Source organism: Sorex fumeus, unplaced genomic scaffold (assembly GCF_029834395.1).
Source record: "Sorex fumeus unplaced genomic scaffold, SorFum_2.1 ptg000003l, whole genome shotgun sequence".
NCBI classification, from domain to species: Eukaryota; Metazoa; Chordata; class Mammalia; order Eulipotyphla; family Soricidae; genus Sorex; species Sorex fumeus.
The window spans coordinates 52,095,271-52,121,285 of NW_026606060.1; the positions used below are offsets into that span (position 1 = coordinate 52,095,271).

General features: G+C 39.5%; 1 protein-coding gene across 2 annotated transcripts in view; it reads left to right on the forward strand.

The window, feature by feature from the left end:
* Positions 1-26,015, forward strand: part of WASHC4 (WASH complex subunit 4) — a 53,451-nt gene that overhangs the window by 10,711 nt on the left and 16,725 nt on the right. The window contains exons 7-24 of one of the 2 annotated variants that reach the window (XM_056117308.1): positions 2,607-2,689; positions 4,478-4,520; positions 5,099-5,202; positions 5,876-5,996; positions 7,639-7,762; positions 7,871-7,998; positions 8,419-8,579; positions 9,647-9,773; positions 12,743-12,868; positions 15,238-15,345; positions 16,174-16,320; positions 16,443-16,522; positions 18,270-18,375; positions 18,970-19,086; positions 21,243-21,411; positions 22,698-22,852; positions 24,521-24,595; positions 24,841-24,945. In XM_056117308.1, coding sequence (XP_055973283.1) covers positions 2,607-2,689; positions 4,478-4,520; positions 5,099-5,202; positions 5,876-5,996; positions 7,639-7,762; positions 7,871-7,998; positions 8,419-8,579; positions 9,647-9,773; positions 12,743-12,868; positions 15,238-15,345; positions 16,174-16,320; positions 16,443-16,522; positions 18,270-18,375; positions 18,970-19,086; positions 21,243-21,411; positions 22,698-22,852; positions 24,521-24,595; positions 24,841-24,945 — 2,079 coding nt within the window. The remainder of the gene's footprint in view (positions 1-2,606; positions 2,690-4,477; positions 4,521-5,098; positions 5,203-5,875; positions 5,997-7,638; positions 7,763-7,870; positions 7,999-8,418; positions 8,580-9,646; positions 9,774-12,742; positions 12,869-15,237; positions 15,346-16,173; positions 16,321-16,442; positions 16,523-18,269; positions 18,376-18,969; positions 19,087-21,242; positions 21,412-22,697; positions 22,853-24,520; positions 24,596-24,840; positions 24,946-26,015) is intronic. The other variant, XM_056117316.1, reaches the window with a different exon arrangement.

Consider the following 26,015-nt stretch of genomic DNA (forward strand, 5'->3'; position numbering starts at 1 on the left):
AACTCAGTCTCCAACGCTAGCCTCACCCCCCAAAAACAAAACATTGGAGGGCTGGGGAAAAAAAAAACCCGAAAACAAGAAGTTGAGCTCGGGAAGCAGATACCACATCTCTTTCTAGGGGTAGGGGGAGTGTGGCCAGGGGTAGGGGGAGTGTGGCCAGGAAGCCTCCTGCAGCCGGAGCCCCTCCTTGCAGGAAACAGCACTGCTGTTGGGGCGCCGTGAGGGTTGTGCAGGGTGGGCTCTGTGGGACTCTGCCCTGCCAGAGGAGGCCGAGGTCCTCCCTCTTGCATTGTCTGCATTAAAAGTGGTGAGAAGCAGAAAGGACAGCCCATTCCTGCCTTCTGGTCTCCCTTTATTAAGTGCCACCCGTTAGCAGAAACAGGGCAGGAATCTCGAGAAATGAGCAACATGCAGAATGCCAGTAAATATGTTTATTTGTCCCCTGGTTTTATCAAGATTCACTTTTCTTCTAGGGATAATATATACAGATTCAGAATTGTTAATTGCTTGTGATAGCTGGATCTTACTATTTTGGTGACCCTCGATTGTTTGTGTGTTTGGGCCACACCTACCAAGTGCCCGGCAGTGGCTATTCCTGCTCTGTATTCGGGGGGTCACGCCTGGTGGCTCTTGGACCACCTGGTCCTGGGAATTAAACCCCAGCCTCCCGCAAGTGCAGCATAAACTCAGCATGCTGGGCCGTCTCCCCAGCCCCAGTAAACACCCCATCCTCCTGAGCTATGGTGATAATTGTGTGTGTCAGGGGAGGGAGACAGGGAGGTGCTTGAAGGCTGGAGCATGTACCTTGTATCTTGAGGTCCCAGCCGGACCTCAGTACTGATGGGTATGATGCTAGTGTCCCCCAGCACCTTTGGGTCCAAGCAGCACTGCATTGGCAGTACTGAACCCTGAGCCTCAGCCAGGCCAAGTGTTGCCAGGGCTTCATGAGCACTGTGTGGGTGCCCCCACGGTCTAGGAAAAGTTCCTATTACTCATGTAAATATGTATCACGTACTAATTGGTTGTAATAATGCCAGTAATGTCTGTTTTGTCTCATATCATTACCCTAGTCTTCTGTTTAAATTCATGTTTTCTTGATTCATCTCTTTTTCATTCTCCTAGTCATTGAGTGTCATGGGGTTTTGTGTTTAAGACGATATATATAGATTTTGTTATTTAAACAAATCTGTTATTTTGGCTTATAGTTCTGTTTCTGTTTTATATGGTTTATATATTTGAATATTTCCGTGTATGCACATATGTAGAAGCATAATAATGTTATTGCTTTGTTATGTTCTTTCTTTTTGTCCTGCATTTTATGTTCATTGGTTTTATTTAACTTTCAGAAATTGAATAAAGAACAACATTGTAGTTGAAGTAAAATTGAAACGCATTATTTTTAAAAAGTTTAAAATTGGGGCTGGGGAGATAGCACAGTGGGTAGGGCACTTATGTTGTATGTGGCCGACCTGGATTTGATTCCTGGCACCCCATGTGGTCCCTTGAGCCCTGCCAGTAGCGATTCCTGAGTGCAGAGATAAGCCCTAAATAATGGATGTTGCCCCAAATTTTAAAAAGTAAAATTATTTTGGGGTTATATTGAGAATAGCAAAAATTCTATTTTTACACATTTGACAACTGTTTCATGAACCTAGCATATGTTAAAAACCTGTTATTTTGGCTAGGAATATGGCAGCACACAAAACCAGTAGAAATTCCTGGCTTTGTAAAGACTAAAATTTGGAACCCGTAAGATTAATCAGGTTTTTAATATTTTGGGATAGAAACTTTCTTTGGGTTTAAAATTGAGAACTTCTGGATACTATATATATATATATGTGTGTGTGTGTGTGTGTGTGTGTGTGTGTGTATTTTGTCACACCTGGTGATGCTCAGGGGTTACTCCAGGCTCAGCCCTCAGGAATTTCTGCTGGCGGTGCTTGGGGGACCACGCGGGGTGCTGGGGATTGAGCCTGGCTTGGCCACATGCAAGCTTAATGCCCTCCCTGCTGTAATATAGCTCTGGCTCCTGAATATAAATTTTCTTTAAAACAGAATATACTATTTAATGACAAACATTATTGAGACATTATTTGATTATATGACAAACATAATATTTCGTCTATGTGCCAAATCTGTTTCTAGATTAAGTTAAAGATAATAAACATTTAAAGACTCTTTCCTTTCATTATCATACTTTCTAAACTGGAACTCTTGAACTTCATTCCATTCAGATACTCATTCATTTGTTCATTTATTAGGACAGGATTTATTGAGTTGTTGAGTGTTAGCTGTGATGTTAGGTAGTGGATATTTAAGAAGGATTGAGAAGAAGTCTGTAATTAGGCAGTTTTTACAATGTGTTATTGATGCATGAGACAAAAGCATGTATGATGTAACTTTGTGGGGGCAAAAAGATAGTGATCTTGGGGTGCAGGAGATGAGTTAGGAGAACGATGGAGGATGCTTTAAGTTGTCTGGCTGCAGTTAAGTGGGGATTTTAGTAGAAACCTGTTTAATATTGTGTAACCTTGTTACCATAAAATTCAGTGGAATGGTGACATACCAAAGCAACTTTGTAACGTATACCCAACTTGTCATTTCAGGAACTGTCTTGTTTTGTTACGAGGTGCTATGAAGTGGTGATGAATGTAGTCCATCAGTTGGCTGCCCTCTATATCAGTAACAAGTAATGCATTTTAGAAATGTTTTTTGCATTTATTGTAGAGATGCAGGAAATGTTTTCTTGGAAACTAGCTATTTTTCTAAAATAGTTTTTCCATTTGTTCACTCATTCTTTCATGCATGTATTCAGCTTTCTTTCAACACATACGATGTTTCTTTAAAAAGTATCTGGAATGTTTTAAGTTACTAAGGTGTTTACCTCGTAGCTTACTAAACCCTCTGTCTGAATTAGATTGTGAACAGAGAATCAAAAGAATTTGATTGCTTAGGACAAGTGTTAGTGTGAATCAGCGAACGCATATTCTCCCCATATTTCTTTCCTTCTTTTTTTTTTTGAAGGTTTCCCCCATTTTATTAGTTACTTAAACTGTAGGACCTTGGGGTTGGGGTAGGGTGAAGCATTCTGTATTGAGAAAATTTCATCAGTCATTCTAATTATATAACAAGTTGGGTGAACACCGCCCTAACTAACACCAAGAGAAGTGCTGACATTTTCGGTTCTGCTGAAGTGCTACTGGCCTTCTCTGTTCTACAACAAAGTGGCATTTTGCATTTCATCAGTGTGCTCTACTTAAAATGTTTCCCATTTACTAATTAGTTATAACTTTCCAGTAACTTTACTTAGGAATAAAACCAGGGATTTCCATGAGAACAGAAGAGAGGACTGACTGAAGTCCATAGCACTCTTAGGTACTGTGCTTTGAATCACTGGTCCATTCATTATTGTTCTTAGCAAACCATACTGCATCTTAACTTTCTCTTTCAAGTTAAGACTGTGTTAACTGTTTCTCATGCTCATGTTTTTCCCTCAGTCAGGTATTTATTTTACGTTCTGTCTTTTCGTTGGAGCACTCATGGCAAAAGGGAGTAGGAGCATAGCACCCCAGCCCTGTGGCTCTGGTGTGTAATTCAGAGAGGACTCCCCAACACCATGTCCCTGCCCAAGAAGGATTAAACTTCCTTTAATTTTGTGTCTTTATTTTTAAAGACATTCAAAGACAGTCTTGCGGAATATCTTATCTGTGCTTTATTTGACAGATATAGTATCATATTTTGCCACATACTCGTCACAAATTTATGACAGGGTTTTTTTTTTTTTTTTGTCAGAAGTGGAGTACAGCACATTATGTGACTTTTTCTTTTTAAAATTGTGCTTGTGCTGGTATTATTGGAAAAGGGGTGTGATGATTATGCAGTGAAATACAGTACTATCTTAATTTATTTCAGTTGAGTAAAGAAGATCTTTAGGAAATAAAATTGCATGATCTTGGGGCTACTGATTTTGCTTATTATACTAGTTGTATGCATTTTTAATAGGGACAAGAACTCAAAAGTAAATCTGACTGAAGAAAGAGCTAATTCCCAAACGCCAGTTGGGGGTCGGGGGGGAGAAGATGTAAGATTCTGAGTTTAGGTGAGAAAATGATAAATTTTGGTAGTGTAGAAAGAAATAAGTTTTGTTAATTCTCTACTTTTATTTCAGTGAAGTCCTTTAGAGTTAATTGGCTATGATTATTTATGGACCATATTTGTTATTTTCTACCCACTAAGTTAGGTATAGCAAGAATAGCTGAGACTATTTACAAGTTTGTTGTTTCCTTCTTGGAAGAGTACAAATTATAGTAATTCCTTGAGTTACTTAAATTTTAGTGACTTAGACTTAATAAAGATAAATGTGCATTCATATTACAATAGCTTTTGCTGTTATGTGTTTTCCTTAAGGTAATAGGTAACTTTGACAGAGAAGTTTTGTTTTCTTTTTTAATAAAATCTGGGTGTTATTTTATTACAGAATTGCACCCAAAATTATAGAGACAACTGGAGTTCATTTTCAGGTAAAACGAACTTGATCTGTAAAACTGTACTTGTGGTTGTCTTTTACTTTATAGTTGGATGATTGAGTAGTTCAGTTCCAGGGATATCCACAGAATGCCCGGCTGCATGGCTCTTTTCATCTGTGAAGTTGGAGAGTTAGTCATGACCCCTCTGTCAGTATAATTCTTAGTTTTCCCCAGGAATGGCCCAGTGCAGACCCTGTAGTATGTCTCTGAAAAGTGTGACAAAGTGTGACAAGTCTGTACTATCACAATTAAGGATGGGCTTATTGTTCAGTTATTTTTTTAATTGTTTAATGCTTTAAATACTGTTTGAAATTATATGAAGCTTGGGCCGGAGTGATAGCACAGCGGGTAGGGCATTTGCCTTGTACGCTGCCAACCCGTGTTCGATCCCTGGCATCCAATATGGTTCCCCAAGTCCCTCCAGGAGTGATTCCTGGGTGCAGAGTGAGGAGTAACAGCTGAGCATCACTGGGTGTGACCCAAAAAGCAAAACAAACAAACAACAAAAAACAAAAATATATGAAACTTAGCCTCTGGTGATTCAATGGTAATCATTAAAGGTTTTTTGACAGACTATGTATGAGCATTTGGGAGAATTGCTAACAGTTTTGCTCACCCTGGATGAAATTATTGATAATCATGTCACATTGAAAGACCACTGGACTATGTACAAAAGGTGAGCTAATGTAAAAACACACTTTCTCATTTTTATCGTTTATGTGTTAGGAAAAAGATAATACCTCCAAGGTCCATATTTAGAGGCAGGCTGTAATGTCAAATGATTCCATGAAGTTTGTAAGCCATTTTTGAATTTCAGATAGGTTTGTTTGAGAGTGTAGTGTACTTGCATAAAATAAACTAATTCCTAAAGTACAGTGGAACGTTAATTTGACTACCTTAGAACTCAGATTTATTTTGACCACGAGTTCTATTTAAAGGACAGTTGTTTGTTCTGAGCTTAGTTTTATTTCATTGTACAGTAGCCACGGCTTTTTTGAAATCAAATATATTTTACTTTATGATGGTGCTAGGGCTCTAACTAGGGCCCATACATGCAAAGGAGACACGAAGTCATTGAGCTTCAGTCTCTATTTTACTCAGTTTACTTAAAAGTGCTTACTAAATGTCTATGTAGGGAGCATGTGGTTTCTGAATTTAAGAAGACATAATGTGTGACATGATTAGAAAATTATATTAGAATTATTTTTTATTTAATTTTTAAATGTGTGTATTTTTAAAATGTATCAATATAAATTCATATTTAAGCAAGAAATAGGAAATTTTGATTTCTGGCATTTCTAATTTAAGAATTTATTAAGCAGAGTTAAAGTTTTTTTATCTTTCACAAGGTTACTAAAATCTGTTCATCACAATCCTTCGAAATTTGGGATTCAGGAAGAAAAACTAAAGCCATTTGAAAAATTTTTGCTGAAGTTAGAAGGGCAGTTATTGGATGGAATGATATTTCAGGTAAGACTTGTATCAGTATCACACTGATACTAGTTGATTCAGTACAAAATTTGTCTTGAAATATTTATGTGTATATATCCATATCATATATATGTATGGTTATAAATTTGTTTCCTTTGGACGGGGGCAGGGGAACTCCCAAAGCAGTGCTCAGGAAATTCAGAGTTCCCCTCCTTGTAAGTCTGTGCCGAGCTGCTTGGGCCCCGTGGTGCTGGCGAGTACCCTGGCCTACTCTGGCTTGACCACACACAGTGGTGCTCAGGGGTTTCTAGGGATGTAGCCTGCAGTGCTCAGGGGCCCGTGTTGTCTCTGGGATAGAACTGGGCTGCTGCATGCGAGGCCTGCCCTTAGCCCCTGTTCTGTCTCTCTGGTCTTGAACCTGTTTTTCTTTAGAAGTGTTTTGGCTTAAAATACTGGTATCATTTCAATATCTACCAGAAACCAAAACAAAATTAATAATGTTATTAGTTGTGTTTGTAGTGAAACTTGTTTTTTTAATTACAGGAAAGGATATAACTAGGGATTAATATCTACGCAGTTATATTAAGAACAATGTGTTGTTCAACTTTAGATTTTGATTTGTAGACATACATTGTTAAAGTCTGTTTAGATCTTCCTAGGCTATGAGACAATAATTATAACTATAACCTGGAGCGATAGCACAGCGGGTAGGGCGTTCGCCTTACAAGCAGCCAACATGGCTGACCCGAGTTCGATTCCTCCGCCCCTCTCGGAGAGCCCGGCAAGCTACCGAGAGTATTCGATATGCCAGACACAGTAACAACAAAGTCTCCAATGGAGACGTTACTGGGCCCGCTCGAGCAAATCGACGATCAACGGGAGGGCCTTTACCTTTACCTATAACCTAGCACATGTAGGTATTTAAGTTAATGAAGATAAATTTACTTTTACCATACTGGCAACATTTCAAGGTCTTCGAATAGTCACATGTAATCAGCTTGGTATATCTTGGTAATAGGCTACATGTCAGTGATAATTTCATTAAACGTAGGGAAAAGTGTCAGTGCTTTGTGGCTGATCCTCACTTGGAGTGACACAGATGGAGAACATTTCCATCACCACAGAGAGTTCTGCTGGACAGAAGAACTTTGGGTAGTCTTCACCAGAAATTGCGGTGCATTTTATTTACAGTCTGATTCAAGATTGTGTTATATTTCATAGAGTCATTGTTTTAAAAAATTGACCTAGCCATTGTGTCTGTTAGTTTTACTCTTCATCCAGGAGATGCAGAAGTAACATTTATCATCGATTCATTTGCTACCAGTTATTTCTGTATGTGCATGAATTTGTGTAGAAATGTATGTATATAGCACATCTACACACAGTGTCAGAAATTATTTATAAACAAATGTTTTCTATTATTTGATCAGATAAAATCATCTCTGTCACTGAGAATTAGTCTATCTCAATGCAAAACTTTATTTAGTTTTATCATTTTCACATAATTGGTACTCAGGTAAGTACATGCACATTTTCCATTCACAAGGATTTAGATGCTAGATTAAGATTGCAAACCTAGTGTCAGTGTTTGTAAAATTGCAGTGATGCATATAGTTTACCATAAATCTATTCAGAGGTATTATTATGAGTCTAAATTTCTCTTTAAATGTTTCCTATATAGGCCTGTATAGAACAACAATTTGATTCTCTCAATGGAGGAGTATCCGTGTCCAAAAATAGCACTTTTGCTGAAGAATTTGCACATAGTATTCGTTCAATTTTTGCAAATGTAGAAGCCAAACTTGGTAATGTAAAGTGTATTTTTTGTTTGTTTTTTTAATAGAAATTTCATTTCCTAAGGGAATTTTAAGAATATTCGTAATGTTTTTCTCTCGTTATGGCTAATAATATAGGAGAACCTTCTGAAATTGACCAAAGAGATAAGTACGTTGGAATTTGTGGACTCTTTGTACTGCACTTTCAAATTTTTCGAACTGTTGATAAGAAGTTCTATAAGTCTTTATTGGACATTTGTAAGAAGGTAAGAACTTGGGAAGAGCTTCTACTTCTTTTGATTAAAGTCAATGAGAAAAGTTTTGATAAAGCTGTATTTTTTATTTTATTACTTTGGGGGGTGGTGGTGGCAAACTCTGCGTTGCTGAGGGTCCTCTCCTTGGGAACTGTGCTGTGCTGGGTATGGGGACCTGGGCTTCCCACATGCAAAGGTGCCCACCAGACCTTTGCGTCATCTCCAGGCCCACAAAACATTTTTTTTAATGATATTTTGTCATTACAATAATTATACCCTAATTGTGTCACAGGATAATTTATGTCATGTTAATGACTGTTGCAGATTGTTTTTTCTTGAAATGTTTTTTTACAGCATATTACAGAATTACTAATCAGCTTATTGTTTAACCTGTATTTAAAGATTGTCCTTTCTTTATGGTTATTATTTTAGGTACCAGCCATCACTTTGACTGCTAATATCATTTGGTTTCCTGATAATTTTTTGATCCAGAAAGTACCAGCAGCTGCCAAACTTCTAGACAGAAAAAGTCTTCAAGCCATTAAAGTACACAGAGATACTTTCCTACAACAGAAAGCTCACTCCCTTACCAAGTAGGTTAATAAGTATCCTTAATGAAAATATATTTTCAGGTTTAGACTATCATGGCAACCTTTTGAGTTAGATCAAACATACTGATCTGTAACCAGAGAAAGAGTTGGGTGGTCTTTTAAAGATTTATTTCCTTTCCCTCTTGGGGAGTTGGGTGAATTTTGGCCGCATCCAGTGTTGTTGTTCCATCATTGTTTTTTATATAAGCAGATTTGGTTTTCTTCCATACTATTTTGTTTTCTATTCGTACTTTAAATATAAATTTGATAATCTAATAAGACCCTTTGGCCATTTTTAAATTTTGTGAGTTGGATTGCTTTCAGAACTTGAAACATGTTTTATTCTGATGGTTATACAAAAGACAAAGTTAATCTGGCATTTGGATGTAGAAATGATGGCTATAAGTGATTGATAAACTCTCCTATTTGGATGCTCTCATTTGAAACTAAGTGAATGCTCTTGACCTTGTATTTCATCACGATGCTCTTGGCAGGGCTGGTATGACAGTGGGCCCATAGTATAGGCCTGTTCACTTCTTTTTGTAAGTGGGTTAGGGATGATGAGGGTTTCAAGGGTGGGTGATGGTTACAGAGAGGGTAGTTTGGGCCTCACCTGGTCATTTTTGAGGGGGTTGCTTATACCTGGCAGTGGTTAAGGTACCAGACCTGGCTCTGTGCTCAGGGACCGCTTCTCACTGGGCAGTCCAGATCCTCACCTGGCTTGGTGCCTGGGGCACCGTATGCAGTGCAGGGATCAGAACTGTTGTTGGTGACTACAGTCGCATGCAAGGCAGGTACATGTTACTGAAACATACCTACCTCAGTAACATGTACCACTGTACTGTCTGCTTTTTGTCTGCTATATTTTTTTAAGTACTGAGATACAGTGGTTCATCTGTGTAGACGGCAAGTATATTGTTGGATGAATAGATAATATGAAATCTAGACTTTGAAAATCAGAAAGGTAAAATGGTTGTCTCAAGGAAATGTTTCATCCCAACTAATACAGACAGAGAGAATGTACATTTTCTTTCCTGTCTGCTAACTGCGGAATTAATTTCCCTTGTTAGAGACGTGCAGTCCTATTACATCTTTGTGAGCTCGTGGATGATGAAAATGGAGTCTATCTTGTCTAAAGAGCAGAGAATGGATAAATTCGCCGAAGACCTTACCAACCGATGCAATGTTTTTATACAGGTAGTTGCATCTCCTTTCTTAGAATTATTTTGGGGTCATTTCTTTCTTAATTCAGGTTTTAGAAATTGTTATCTGGAAAAAAAGTGGGGAAATGCAGAATTTGTTTAAATTAAAATTGGCTCGGTTATGTGTAACTTGTTTAGATATTTTTTCAGTATATGCATTTTAAGCTACATTTTCTTCAAAGCATTTTTAGCCCTATCCTATAATTTTTATGTTTTATTTTTGTTATTCTTTAGTTCAAAATATATATTGTGACTTCTTAAAAGTTCTGCGTTTATTTTGGAGACTATTTTATAATTTCTGAGTATATGGTGGTGTTTTCTTTTTATTGTTGGTTCCTTGTATTAAAAGAGAACTTTAGTGTTTTGAAACTTGTTTAGTGTTTGAACCACCTAGTCTGTGGTAAATATTTCATATGCACATAAAATAGTGCATGGTTTGTAGTATTCTGTGTTGTTTGTTAGTTTGTCTGATCTCTCTGTTACTGAGAGCTTTAGGTGATAATATCTCTTGTGGCTGATCTGTCGATTCATTTCACTGTTCATTTTTGTTTTATAGATTTTTGTTTGTTTTGGGGGCCAGACCTGGCATTGCTTAGGGCTTACCCCTGGCTCACAGGTCAGCTGCATGCAAGACAAGCACCCTACCTGCTGTACTATCACTCTGGTCCTTGTTTTATAGATTTTGAGAATAAGAAAGTATATTATATTGATCATATCTTCCTAATGAATTGAAGCTCTAATCATTATGAAACTGTCTTAAAATCTCTAGGGTTTTTTTTTTTTTTGGTTTATTTTAATTTATTTTTTGGCCACATCTTGGAGTGCTCAGGGCTTATTCCTGACTCTGAACTTAGGAATCTCTCCTGGCAGGCTTGGGTGACCAGATGGTGTGCTGGGAATCAAACCCAGTTCTGCTGTGTGCAAGGCAACAGCTACCCTCTGTACTCTCTGGCCCCTCTATTAGTGCCTTTTGTTACAGGTCTCTTTTGTATGAAGTTAGCATAATGCAGGTTTTTCTTTTGTACCTATGTGTTTTTTGATTCTTACAGCATATAGGTATGTGTGTATATGTGCGCACATGTGTATGTATGTGTGTGTGTATGTTATTCGTGATTGGGTTTTAGCCATACATTGTTTTAAAAATCAGTCCCTTCACCACTGCCCACTTCCCTCCACCGGTTTAAAAACAAATCCCTTCACCAATCTCCCACTTTGCCTCCCACCCACAGGTCTGACTTGAAGAAGGGCACTTAAAAAAAAAAATCTAAGGAATCTAAGTTTTAGCACTGTTGCCAGTAGGGTTTCACGCAAAACACTTGATCACCTTTCAGCACCACCTTCTCCTTTTGATCTTCCTCCCACTGTAATTTTTGCCCCCTCCCGGTCCTGTCCCCAGCCCCCTCAAGTGGTATGCTTTCTACTGACTACCAGTTCTCAGGGTCTTTGTTTTTATTGTCTTTGGGCATTCAGTATTCTCCATTATGTTTCCTGATATTCTACCTAATGAGAGAGATCATTCTGTCTCCGTCTCTCTCTCTCTCTCTCTCTCAGACTGGATACTCCCCAGATCCCTCCAGGTAGCAGCAAACTGCATAATTTTATCTTTTCTTTTGGCTGAGTTCCATTGTGTGTATGGGGTGTGTGTGCGTGTGTGTGTGCGTGTGTGCGTGTGTGTGTGTGTGTGTACTTTTTTTATTCAGTCATCTATTCTTGAACACTTGGGTTGTTTCCAGATTTTGGCTATTGTCAATAATACTGCAAGGAACATAGGGGTGCAAATGCCTTTCTTCCATTTTGCTTTTGACCCTTGGGGTATATTCTGAGAAGCTGGATTGTTGAGTCAAATGGAAGCTCAGTTTCTAGATTTTTTAGTAATGTCCATGTTGTTTTCCAAAAAGGCTGGACCAGTCGGCATTTCTACCAACAGTGAATTAGAATCCCTTTCTCCCTGCATCCATGTCAGCACTGGTTGTTCTTGTTTTGATGGTTACAGTATATATATATTTTTTTTCAAAATGATTGTTTATTCATTAAACTATGCTTCACTATTGATAAAATTTAGATTTACATTTATTACCTAACTAGTTGCTAGTATGTGTCTCATTTTTCCGTGACCTATTTCTTTTCTGTTCTTGATCCTTTTAAAATTATTTTTATCGTTTTATTTCTCCCTCTTATTTTGTTCTTGTTTTGTCTTGGGGGCCATACCCACTGGTATGCAGACGTTACTTCTGGCTCTGCACTCAGGAATCACTCCTGGCCAACTCGGGGCACTGTATAGGATATGTAGGATGCTGCGGATCAAACCTGGATAGGCTGCATGCAAAGCAAGCACTCTCCCCGCTGTTCTATCTCTCCGCCTGTACTTCTCCCTCTTTTGGTTAAATCTATGTTCTTTTACTTTTTTTCCCCTGGTAGTGATTATTCTAGAGATTTTTAACCTGCATATTTACTCACTCAACTCTAACATATTACTGGCTAGTCTGTGTAAGGATCTTAAACTAATTTTATTTCCTCATACCTTCTATGCTATTATTTTAATTGACTAGGCATATTTTAAGCCTTACGTGACAGTGTTATTGCTATTACTTCAATTTAGTTTATTTACTTGGGAGAGGGACACACCTAACAGTACTCAGGGCCATTTTTGGCTTCATGCTCTGAGCTCTCTCCCTGCATGCTTGGGGATCTGTTTGTTATGTGGAGCTGGGGATTGAACTGAGCCCGATGCAAGCAGAAGCCTAAGGCCCTATACCGTCTCTCTAGCCTGATAAAGCTGCATTGAAAAGTAAACATTTTATTTTACTGTGTGAAGAAAAGTATTTTAAAATTGTAAGGACCAACTATAAATTGAACTTCATAAATGCTAGTTATTACACGTTAAGGAATATTAAATCTTTTATAAAGAACGAACTCTTGGAGAAATGAAACCTTGTGATTATAACCAGTGTTTTATTTTTATAGGGCTTCTTATATGCATATAGTATTAGTACCATTATTAAAACCACGATGAATCTCTACATGTCCATGCAGAAACCGATGACTAAAACCTCAGTTAAAGCGCTGTGCAGGCTTGTTGAGCTTCTCAAGGTATGTTTTAGCTGATTTTACTTTACCTTACAGTTTAGAATGGCGTGGGCTTACAAGTAGGATGGTCTTTTAAAGTTTAATTTCTTGGTAATGTGAAAATAAAACATGGACAAATGTGCTTTACTCTTATTTTGAGAAAGGAGCTAGCCATCAAAAGACACTTTCAAGTAACTTTCTGTGGATGATCAGTGCATTTAACCTTGTTAAAAATTGACCTTATTAAAAGGAGAGAGAAAGGAAAATTAAGATTAGTTTAAGTTTCAGTGAAGGGGAGAGAGACGGGGGGGGGGGAGAGAGAGAGAGAGAGAGGAGACAGAGATTAGCTTAAGTTTTAGTATAGTGTGAGTTACATAAACTTCTAAAAGAACTATTTTTTATTTTGGGCCACACCTGGCAGTACTCAGAGGTCACTTCTGGTCATGCTTGGAGAACCGTTTGAAGTGTCAGGGATTGCACTGCTTTTGCTTTTGGCTGCATGCACTGTCAGTGCTTTAACCCCTGTACTCTTCTCGCTGGTTCTACTTTTGCAAGTTTGAGGATAATTGCATGAGTTAAAAAAATAAGGTAACTGGCCAGAGTGTGCAGTTGCCTTGTATGCAGCTGACCCCAATTTGATCCCTGCCCCATACCATCTCTGAGTACCGCTGTGTCCCCTCCAACACACCCTCCTAGTAAAAGAACAAAGATGACCACGGAGAAAGGTCAGAGGAGTCATCTCGGGGTGGCTTGGTGTTCTCTCCCCCCACCCTCCTGAACCTTCCTGCTCCTTCTCTGCTCATCTGGCCAAGCAGTGTGCAGCCCAGCACTGAACCAGCAGACCTGTGTGCTGGGCAGCGGGCCCGGCCTGGACTGAGCATGAGACTGTAGGATGAGTGGCTGCATGTTTGAGGCCTTGGGTCGTCTCTGATAGCATGAGGGAAACTGGAGCCCTGCGGCATGATTTGCTGTTTCATCGTGTTCAGGTCTGGGTGCTTTTGTCAGCATGAGGCCCGTTCACAACTGAAGAAAGTGCTGTGATCTTTCGATAGGTGCAGACGGTAGACTAGGTGTCCGCACAGTCAAGTGCAGTTAATCTGCAAACTCTGGAACTAGGGTCAGAGTTTAGTATCTTAAATGTGGATGAGCCTGTGTTCTATACCATTTTAAAAGCCTATATTGATGAATTCTTAATGCACTCTATTCTTATTTAATTCATAAGTTTACATTTAAACTTCCCTGTGTTGGGGTGAGGCATTGTGGATCATTCATTTTTCATTGCCGTCTAGCTTTCCTGTGGACAGACTTTGGTGGATTCCAGTTTTTTGGGTTTTTTTCTTGCTATTATAAATAATGTTCCCCTCTCGGAGAGCCCGGCAAGCTACCGAGAGTATTCGATATGCCAGACACAGTAACAACAAAGTCTCCAATGGAGACGTTACTGGGCCCGCTCGAGCAAATCGACGATCAACGGGAGGGCCTTTACCTTTACCTTTACCTTTATAAATAATGTCACTGTTTTTCTGTTTGCTTCTTGGTCACTTGGGAAGTGTTTTTCTGGGGTTCTGTATACCTAACAGGGGATTGCTGGGTTCTCTGTGATGGACCCGTTAAACTTTTCCAAGGTGATGACGAATTGCACCAAAGCTACTACTAACCCTTTCAATTGTCCCAGCATCCCTGGGAGTCTGTATCACCTTAGAAAGATACTGCTCTGTGGCGTGCCTAGCATATGTGCAGTCTGTCATTGACTGGGACAGTGCTGAGCAGCCTGGGGCTGTAATTCTATCAGTTCACATATTACTGCTCTCCCACAATGTAATCAATTTTCCATTGCTCTTAGGCTGATTATCGAAGTGCAGCATGTGGGTTTTTGTAAATAATAAGTTTCCTGGTTTTTTTGTGTGTGAAAATCTATTCATATCTTTATGAATTTTTCCATGAGATAATTTGCTTCTTAAAAATCCATTCACTTGGGGTTTTTATGTATTTTAAATACTAGTCCTTTATGTGTGGCAGATACTGTCTCATGTGGTGTCAGTTTTCTTTGCTTGTTTTGGGGTTAACCCCGGCCAGAGTTGGTGCTGGCGGTGGGGTGTGGTGGGGAGGGGCGGTCACTCCTGATGGTGATTCCAAGGGTTGAACCTGGGACAGAGCATGTTAGCCCTTTGACCGAGCTCCCTTGTCTAGAATTTTTTTTTTTAAATCCTTGGCAAACAGAATTTATCTTAAACAGTTGGATTTACCAATTTTATCCTGTCTGGTATCTGTTTTACATCTCATTTCTAAATTCCTTATCTGATTTGAAGTCATTTGAAGTCTTAAAAGTGTTTCCTAATTTTGCCTAGAAGTTGTAAGTTGATTTTCACACAATTACATCTGACTAATTTCAGGCCATTGAGCATATGTTCTACAGGAGAAGCATGGTTGTGGCTGACTCCGTTTCACATATTACACAGCACCTTCAGCATCAGGCTCTTCATTCTATTTCCGTGGCCAAGGTATGGACAATTCAGCATAATCGCATTCTCCTTTCGGTGTGCCCTTGTCTGATGTTTGCTTTTAGGTCTCCCTGTTAACGCCATTTCTTCACACATAAGAGTATCACTTATTTTGGGTTGGGGGATGGGGTCTCCCAGGCAGTTCTCTGGATGTAGGTTTACTTTCAGAGCCTGAGGTTGTGGTGGTGCTCGGGCTTGCAGTGCCAGAGACGACCTCAGTCTCCTCAGTGATGCCTGGGGAGCTTCCTAGGCCACCCCTCGCAGTGCTCAGAGCCTCCACGGCTGCACCCAGTAATATCTAGGGGACCGTGTGGTGCTGAAAGCAAACTGGGACCAGCCACATGCCAGGGATGTGCCTTCATCCCTGTACTATCACTCTAGCTCCCAAGAATCCCCATTATTTCCATGGTATTTTGTGGTTTTCGTTGGGAGGAATTCATTATCTCTGCCCATGTAATAAGTATATTAACACATGCCTAGTGAATACTGTCAGTAAGCCAGTCTCTGCTGGCAGTGACCCTAGGCCACCAGCACTGCTGTGTATGGTCACCATGAGAAAGGGACATCATACACAATTTCCAAATAGTGCGATTTTTTTTTAAAGAAATGATTTCCCTATTAAAGTATAATGTTTGCATAGCAGCGCAGACCCTAAGTGTAATGTTAGAAAAGTAAAGCACCTTACATTAGCCCAAGAATCTGACCCCAAAATTCATTTTTGCTCTCTTAAATTGAATCATAGAAAAAATAATCGGGAAGTTTTTTTCTAATTCATGTTTGGTTATTGCTTCAAAGATAAAATGAATATTTCCTGTTTTATCTTTTAAGAAAAGAGTAATTTCTGACAAAAAATATAGTGAACAGCGGCTTGATGTGCTCTCTGCTCTAGTTCTGGCTGAAAACACTCTGAATGGGCCCAGCACGAGGCAGCGGCGACTTATCGTTTCTTTGGCACTAAGTGTTGGGACGCAAATGGTAAGAGTATCGCTCTAGCTCGGGGAATAAAACTGAGATCTGAGATTTCACAGTTCCATTATTCTTAGCCGAGGAAACCTGCCCTAACTGGCCACTTCTCTGTTTTCCCACTTTCCTGATAGAAAACATTCAAAGATGAAGAACTCCTTCCACTTCAGGTAGTCATGAAAAAACTGGATCTCATCAGTGAACTTAGAGAAAGGTAAGTATAGGTAATGACTGTCAGATCTAGATAATAAAAATGACAGGATAATTAGAAACACCAGTCTTTTCTTTTGAAGCATAGTGAGAGAAGATAGATCAAGTAGTTCCTCTCCGTAACTAACACCTTTGGAATGACCATGGTGAGGCTGTGACCAGGGAAGTTATTTCTTTGGTTTTGTTTTTGCAGTCAGCATGTAGGTTCTAGAAGAGCTCATGAGAAAATGTCATCCAGCTCTTAGAACATCGGGCAGAACTGCGTGCGTTTTGTGATTGTTTAGGTTTCTCTTTAGAAATTTTGGGATTGATATTTTTAATAATGTAGCTCACCTACTTGTGAAAAACTTTAAAAGTGTTCTGTGTCACACAGCTCTCTGAAATTTTGAGACATTGATTTGAGCTAAGTCATTGGTGTGCAGTCACTGAAATTAGTTTTTGGAAACTTAATTTTGTGTTTCGTGACCCCCCCTCCTCCCATTGATTGAGCAGTAAATTAATTAAAGGAGAAACATCTTATGAATTCCAGTTCCCAGCTAAGGTTACAATGGAGATTCCATTTAGCGTTATATTTATAACTTTCATATTTTTCTTTGAGAAACTGCCAGTTATGAAGCCAGGAGCACGTAGATTTCCATTCCTGTTAAAACCCTGAGCACTCTTTCCTCTGGGGGGTTATGGGAAGGAAGGGGTCCCATTTGGTGCTGAGATTGGCCAGTCCTGAGTCCTGGTCTCCTCAGATGTGAAGCTTGGCCCTAGTGTGTGGTGTTGCCTGGGCCTTGTGGTGCCAGAGCCACATCCAGTCAGCGCTCGGGGGTCCTCCAGGGCGACACCCAGTGATGCGTGGGGGGCCTATGGTGTCAGAGATTGAACTGCCTAGGGCATATCCTGTGTCCTGTCTCTTATTCCACCTTCCTGATGCCTGAGCTTGCTTTATGAGATGAGAAATACGTCACTTGACAAAGATTACAAGTTGTGTGACTGGAGGGTTTTTTTTTTTAAATTACAAAGTTTTAGAGATCCTGCTTTTCAACTTAGAGATGAAAAATGCTGAATATGTTGCATATTCGCAGCTAGTCATATCATATAGTGCTGAATATACATTTGCTTTGAGTACCTTTGAGTATTGAAACATACTTAAAAGTTAATTTTTTTCAGTTACGCCTTAAAACATATGCAGAATTCTTAGAATCCCTGAGCATGTTTTATTTTACTTGGTTTTTGGGTCACACCCTGTGATGCTCAGGGTTTAGTCCTGAACTCAGGAATTACTCCTGGCAGTGCTCAGGGGACCATATGGGATGTTGGGGATCGAACTCAGGTCAGCCGCATGTCAGGCAAATGCCCTACCCACTGTACTATCGCTCTGGCCCCTGGAGTATTGTATTTGGTTTAATTTGAAAAAGTATTTTGCGGCTAGTCTCTCCTAACTTTGGGGTAAGTGATACAGAAATGCAAAATGAGTAAGACTGGGGCCACAGCAGTATAATATAGCCGGTAGGCTATATTACTGCCTTGCACAAGGCTGACCCGGGTTTGATCCCAGGCATCGCCTGTGGCTCCCCGAGCACTGCCAGGAATGATTCCTGCGTGCAGAGCCAGAAGTAAACCCCGAGTACAGCTTGGAATGGCCCCCAAACAAACGAATGAGTAAGGTCAAGCTTTTATCTTTACAGTATATATTATGATTCTGTTTGTTATTTTATGGAGACTTCCCTTTTAGTACCACTAATTGTTACTATACATTATAGAGTCCAAATCCAATGTGACTGTTGTTTTCTCTACTGGCATCGAGCTGTCTTCCCAATTTATTTAGATGATGTGTATGAAAATGCTGTTGATGCAGCCAGGTTGCATGTAAGTAGTAATATAAGACATATTTGTTGTTTTTTTAGATTTTGTACAAACTGTTCTAGTTTTAGAGTAGATCATTTGATTGAATTAGCCACCTTAAAATTGGACTGCTACTATTGCTTTATACAGTGCTCTGCATGTTCATGAACATTCATATTGTTTTTCTTTACGTTTTATGTTAGTACTAATGAATTCGAATTGGCATATTTAACTCTTGTCCTCCTATTTCAGTTCATTTGTATTTTACTTGATTTTAACTTATATCACAGTAGTCTGAGATTTATTTGTCAGCAAGGGGTGTATTATTCACACCTTTTGTTAATGGAAGTAAGTATTGGTTTGATTCAAGATAGAAAAGAATGAATGATTTAAATTTTACATACATTTAAAACTGGAATGTTAAATTAGAACATAAAATCTTCGCTTTGTTTAAATTAGAAAACTAGATCTACCCATTTTTAAGAAAGTAAAGCAGGTCTGTGTTAAAAACCCCTACAGATTGAGATTTCATCTCTTTTAAGACAGTCTTTGTAATATTATTTGGATTAATAATATTATTCAGTTTTTCTAAATCCATGTACATTCTAATTTTCTTAGTACATGTTCAGTGCTTTACGGGATTGTGTGCCTGCTATGATGCATGCAAGGCATTTGGCGTCCTATGAAATACTCCTGGATTGTTACGACAAGGAAATTATGGAAATTTTAAATGAGGTAATGCCATATTTGAAATTGAAAGCTTAATAAAACATAGTTGGAATGTACTGTTTGGAAAAACTTCTGGGATTGTTAGCATGCTTCCCTAAGTTAGAACCCCTCTTTAAGGGTCACCACAAAGGGCCGTGGATCAGGGTAGAGCCTTCCCTGCATGCGTGGGCCCCGGGAGCCGTCCCCAGGGCCATCACACAGAACGGGACTCTGGAACCTGTTTTTAACTAAAATGTCACTGTTGCGCTAAATCAGTCTTTTGGTTTTGGTTTTCTAAAGCATCCAGATCAGAAGTTTGGAGTTTTCTTTAGTAAGTCATGTATTTGGGGCTTGAGCGATAGCACAGTGGGTAGGTAGGTAGGGTGTTTGCCTTGCACGGGGCTGACCTGGGTTCAATCCCTCTGTCCCTCTCGGAGAGCCCGGCAAGCTACCGAGGGTATCCCGTCTGCACGACAAAGCCTGGCAAGCTCCCTGTGGCGTATTCGATATGCCAAAAACAGTAACAACAAGTCTCACCATGGAGACGTTACTGGTGCCCACTGGAGCAAATTGATGAACATCAAGAGGACAGTGCCACAGTGACAGTGCTAAATCGTATATTTGAATTTACAATTCTAGTAGAAGAATTCAAATGTAGACTTGATTTGAATATTGAGTGTGGACTAATACTAGACAACTTAAGGGTCTATCTTTTGAAAATATATATATATATATTAGGCATTGTGGTTTACAGTACTGCTAATGGTAGGGCTTCATGCATACCACATTCCAGCAGCACACCTTCCACCAGCTTGTCCCCTGCTTGTCACCATTGTCCCCGTGTCCCCACTCTCGGTCCATCCCTCCATCCCTTGCTGTGGTAAGCTTCCTGCTGAAGCCCAGTGTTCAATTTTGGGTGCCTGGGGCATTCAATGTTCCCCTATTAGTGTCTTGTCTTAGTTTGCTGTTCATTTGAAGAGCTACTGATTCTCTGAGGGGAAATTATTTTAAAGACTTGTATGATAGAAATTCGCGGCCGCGCGACATCTTAACAGAACTTTTTTTTATGACATCTTATTGTCTTATTTCTACTTTGGACAAACTTGCAGGCTATCGAATGTAGCCTGCCCACAGGGCAGAGTCTGGCAAACTCCCCGTGGCATACCAAATATGCCAAATACCAGTAACATTGATGGGTCTCACTCTCCTAAACAGCCTTGAATATAATCTCAGGGCTAGGATGAAAGAGACGTTACTGGGGCCTGCTCGAGGCAATCGACGAATAACAGGATGATGAAATGAAATGATAGAAATAATTGGAGGATGATAGAATATAGCCCTCTCAGTTTTAATGAAGTATGTATTACAAACACAAAATAACTTAAAAATTAAATTTCCACTTAGCAATAATGTATTTGGAGGGAAGCATTTAAAATGAGTAAGGTTCACAGTATAAGTAAAAAAAATTATGATTATGGAAAATTATGGTTTACTATGTTAAATATTACTGACTAAAAATTAAGACTTGTGTCTGGTCATACTTAAAGTTTATGATAAACTGGAAGGCATGATTGTTTCATTACTTTTTAGTTCATGATTTTCAGTGGTTACTGTGTGAAGCTTTTCATTTTTTCATTTTTAATTTTTTTGGCATTTTTGAGTCACACCTGGCGATGCTCAGGGGTTACTCTTGGCTCTGCACTCAGGAATTGACTCCTGGCAGTGCTCAGGGGACCATATGGGATGTCGGGGATTGAGCCCAGGTTGGCTGTGTGCAAGTCAAATGCCATACCTGCTGTACTACTGCTCCGGCCCCTGTAGGAAGCTTTTTAAATATCATTTCCATTCCTAAAGTCCTTTCTTCCCTGCTGCTGGCTCCCATAAATTGCATGCTTTATTTATATTTTGTATTCATGTTCCTCAAAGCCATTAGAAGAGTATTAAGGAAAACAAAAGCTTAGCGTTTTCTCCCTACTCTGGTTATAAAAACCTTTGATATAAAATGTAGCGCAATTTTTGATTCAAGATTTCACCATGGAATATTTATACTGAACTCAGACTGAGAAAATAATTTTCATCATGGAATTGATTATAAAACTCCAGATACAAAGCCTGGGGGGCTAGGGGGAAAAACAACGGTGATGTTCTTTTGAAAAATTAAGCTCCCGACTCTTTGCAAATAGCATTTGTTGGACAAGTTATGCAAAGAAATCGAGAAAGATCTGCGACTTTCTGTACACACTCACCTCAAGTTGGACGACCGAAACCCCTTCAAAGTGGGCATGAAAGACCTGGCTCTTTTTTTCTCTCTGAATCCGATTCGGTTTTTCAATCGATTCATTGACATTCGAGGTGAGTGTCCTGTTTTCCTTCTCAGAGTTTGAGTCGATCTTCTCACCCTGAATGTACAAGTAATTGGGAACTTTGAGGTTTTCTTTTATTTAAATTTCTAAGAGAGAGGGGGGTGGGAGGGGATCACTTCTGCCTGTGCTTTGGGAATCCTGGGTGTGTTGCAGGGGATTGAGCCTAAGTCGCCCTATGAAAGGCCAGCAGGACCCATGGGACCATTGCTCTGGCCCTTTTGTTCTCCAATTCCTTTTTGGTTCTTAGTTTCATTTTCCTTAAGGAAGGGAATCTAATGTTCAAAGGCAAGTTGTTTTAGGCTGGTGGTTATAGGGATCTAGGTACTTGCTGCCCTTGACTTTGGTTCTCTGACATTCCTGTGGTCCTTTGAGCACAGAGCCAGGATTGATCTCAGAATTAGCTCCTGAGCACTGTTAGGTATGGCCCCCAAAGAAAATAAAAAGACAAGTTAATTTCATTTATTTATTTTTATAAATTTACTGAATCACCGTGAGAGGAGTTACAAAGCTTTCAGGTTTAAGTGTTGTTCATACAATGATGAAACACCCGTCCCTTCACCAGTGGTCCATTTTCCACCACCCAGTTTACTCCCCAGCCCAACCCTCTCCCTACCTGTGTGGCAGATGGTTTCCACATTACTCTCTCTCTACTTTGATTACATTCAATATTTTGACACCAGACCCACCATTATTATTTGGGATTTTACTCCAACACTCACATCTGCCAAAAAGGCAACGTTAGACAATTTGTTTTCTATTGCTGATAATAGCATGTGATGTGCAGCTGCTACATCATATGGAATTCTGAAATCTTAATAATTAAATCTGGAGGAATTTCTGCCAAAAGCCACTGGGTTCTGAGATTTGTTTCTGAGTCTCTGGGATCATGGCTAAAGCAGCTTGTTGAGTAGTCAGAGGGCCTGTTTGTGGGCGGTGACTCGGGGTCTCATTGGGGCGAGGGAAGAAAGGGCCAGCCCTTCCCCCATCCCAATCCCACGAGGCCCCGCGTGTTTCGTCACTGCGGGCCCCTACCTGGCTGTCCAATGGCCTCTGAGCCACCAGGGGGAACAGGCAGTGGGTCGGCACCTTTTCCCACCTGGGGTGGCCAGGGGTTGGTAACCTGCTGCGGAGTCCGGACGCATTTCTGCCAGAAGCCACTGGGTTCCGAGATTTGTTTCTGAGTCTCTGGGATCATGGCTGAAGCAGCCTGTTGAGTAGCCAGAGGGCCCTCATTTATCATTTTTTTCTGTCCTCCCTCCAACCCGCACCCCCCAGCTTATGTGACTCATTACCTGGACAAGACTTTCTACAATTTAACTACAGTAGCTCTTCATGATTGGGCCACTTACAGTGAAATGAGAAATTTAGCTACTCAGCGGTATGGATTGGTCATGACAGAGGCACACCTTCCTAGCCAGACTTTGGAACAGGTATAGTGTCAAAATGTTTCTAGCATAGCCAGACTATAGCATGATGATAATATTCTGTAAGAAAGTTTTCTTTCTTCTTAATATGTATACTTTAATATAACGTTTGGGCGTTCGCCTTACAAGCGGCCAACATGGCCAACCCGAGTTCGATTCCTCCGCCCCTCTCGGAGAGCCCGGCAAGCTACCGAGAGTATTGGATATGCCAGACACAGTAACAACAAAGTCTCCAATGGAGACGTTACTGGGCCCGCTCGAGCAAATCGACGATCAACGGGAGGGCCTTTACCTTTACCTTAATATAACGTTTGCTGTATAAAACCTCATATTTGAAAAGAGTAAGAATTACCTGATACACATTTGGATTAGTGAAAACAGTCTACCAGGAGCTTCCTGTTTACACTCAGCTTTGCTGAGCATTTAAAACACCAAAATTTAGATCTTTCTTTAAAGAAACATCAGGATAATGAGGTGGCTTATGCAGAATTTCAGAAAAGTTCACTTACGGTCATAGTTAAATAATGATTTAAAACGTTTGCCGCACAGCCTAATCAGTGACTGAATAAATAGCCACTCCTACATTTAAAAAAAATAAAAATAAATAAAACATTTGTTACACAAGCCTTAATGTCTTAGGAAAAATGGCTAAATTTATGTTACTATAATTGTTCCTGAAATAGAGTGTAAACTTGTATTTAGCTTTTCTAAAGTGCAATATAATTTATAATATGGCAGTTACTCATAAAATGCAATAATTTGTTTTCAGTTAATTTGCATGTACATTTAAAAAATATTGTTTAGATAAAATTAGTCCCCAAAGTGTTTACTTCCAAAATTTAAGCGTTATAATTTTTTTGTCAGCTTGCTGCATATAGGGACTGTTTCTGGGATCAGTATATTCAGTATACTTTTAATATTTACTGAAAGCAGTCTAAACACTGAACTAGGAATACAAAAATCAATAGAAAATGTCCCAGCTTATGAGCTTTTAGAACTTACTAGGTGGGAAAAATATGAGTAAGCAATGTTTTAGATAAAATATGAGGAAAACTATAATAAAAAAACTTACAGAGGTATTAATGGTCTGCTATAATTAAAGGGAGCATAAGGATTTGGTATTAGACTTTCTAAATACCTGGGTTCTGCCTCTTCCTAGCTATTTGACTTTGGAGAATCCCTTAGCTTCATTTTCTTCACCTGTGGAATTTAGAAGAATAATACATCATTTTTTGAGAATTACATACAAAAATCCTTCCACAGTCCTGAAAAATAGTATGTATTTTATAATTATCACAACATATCCTATCTTCCAGAATCTGGCCATTAGTTCCATTAGTTTTTATAACAGAAGAATAGGAGATCTTTGGGAAGACAAACAGATTAGCTCATCTTAAGGGGTGATGCTTGCGAGTCATAAAACTTTGAGTAGTCTAACCTTACAGTTTCTGTACACTGAAGGATAATGCAGTAATGTAGCTGCACGTCCTCAAGAAGATAATCCTGAGTATTCTATCTGAACTCCCTTTCTTAACTTTTGGGCATACTTTTGTGGAGTTGTTCTTTTAAATTGTGTAAAATGTTGGGGAGCTTAACATAAGCAGCAAGTCCCCATTGAAACAAATAATGATTTTCTTAAACTAATAATAGAATTTTATATGGATTCTTTTATAGGGCCTGGATGTTTTGGAAATCATGAGAAACATTCATATATTTGTATCTAGATACCTCTATAATCTCAACAACCAGGTGAGTAGTTTTAGAAATTTTTAAAAATAAATACTATATTGTGGCAAGCCCCAGGAAGGGGCAAATAATTCTTAAAATAAAATTTAGCAAAATAACCTTCCCCAAATTGTGTTGACATTTTATTTCTTTGATTTTATTATCTTCTTTACTGACTTTCTAGTGAGATTATTTTGAAGTAGACTTCAGATTTTCTTTGAAGTGTTTTGATGAGTTGTGTTATTTAGCATAAATTCTTTTTATTGCAGATTTTCATTGAACGAACAAGCAATAACAAACACTTGAATACTATCAATATTCGGCATATTGCTAATTCAATTAGAACACATGGCACAGGAATCATGAACACAACAGTAAGTACATCTTGGGGCTATGATTGAGAAGTAGAGACCTATCTAATTTGATAGTTAGGAAAATAGAATATTCCGGTCAACACGAGCCATTTGTAACATGAGAGCCTACTTCCTAGTACATAAGGGGTGCTCATTATGGATAAATCATTGACTACTTGAGCTGGGGGAATAGCTCAAGGGAGAGTACTTGCTTTGCATATCTGACACCTCAGTTCTATCCATGGCACGCCTAAGAAAAAGGCTGGAGGGATAGTAAAAGGGTTTAGGGCGTGTCTGGCTGATCCATGTTGATCCCCGGTACCACTTGTTCCCCCAGCATTGCCTGGTGAGGCCTGGCTGGCTCGGGTGACCTTCAGGGCACAGCAGGGCCCCACGAGCACCGCATCCGGGTCCATCGCCTTGAACTGCTGGTCTGGTTGACCAAGGATCACTGGGAGGGATCCCCAGACTTTTTCTATACCACTCTAGATACCCAAAAAATAAAAATTGAATGCTTATTGCTTTTTCCCGGAAAGCTGAAAGAACAACGTGATTTTTTCTGAAGTACTATGCAGATTAGTGATGAATGATCTTATGAGTGGAGTAATATCGAAGCTTAATCCTGTGGTTTGTGACTTAAAAACCAGGGTTCCAGGACAGAGAGGTAGTAGAGGGTGATGCATTTTCCTTGCAGGTGACTGACCGTGCTTTGATCTCTGGCACCACTTAGAGTCCCCCGTACGTCACTAGAAATCAGTACTGAGCACTGCTAGGTGAGGCCCCCAAATAACAACTGAGCAGTCAAGCAAACAAAAAACAAAAAGCACAGGGTTTTGAATATGGCATTGTAATTTTTCACCTCAACTCTTAGTCCTCTGTGGAGAGAATCATGCTAAGTGAAATGAATCAGAAAGAAAGGGACACACGTAGAAGAAATGCATTCATTCGTGGAATATAAAATAACCTAATATGAAACTGACACCTAAGGATGGTAGACACAAGGGCCAGGAATATTGCCCCATAGTTGGAAGCCTGCCTAATGAGCTGGGCGAGAAGGCAGCTGGAATAGAAAAGGGATCACTAAGTCATGA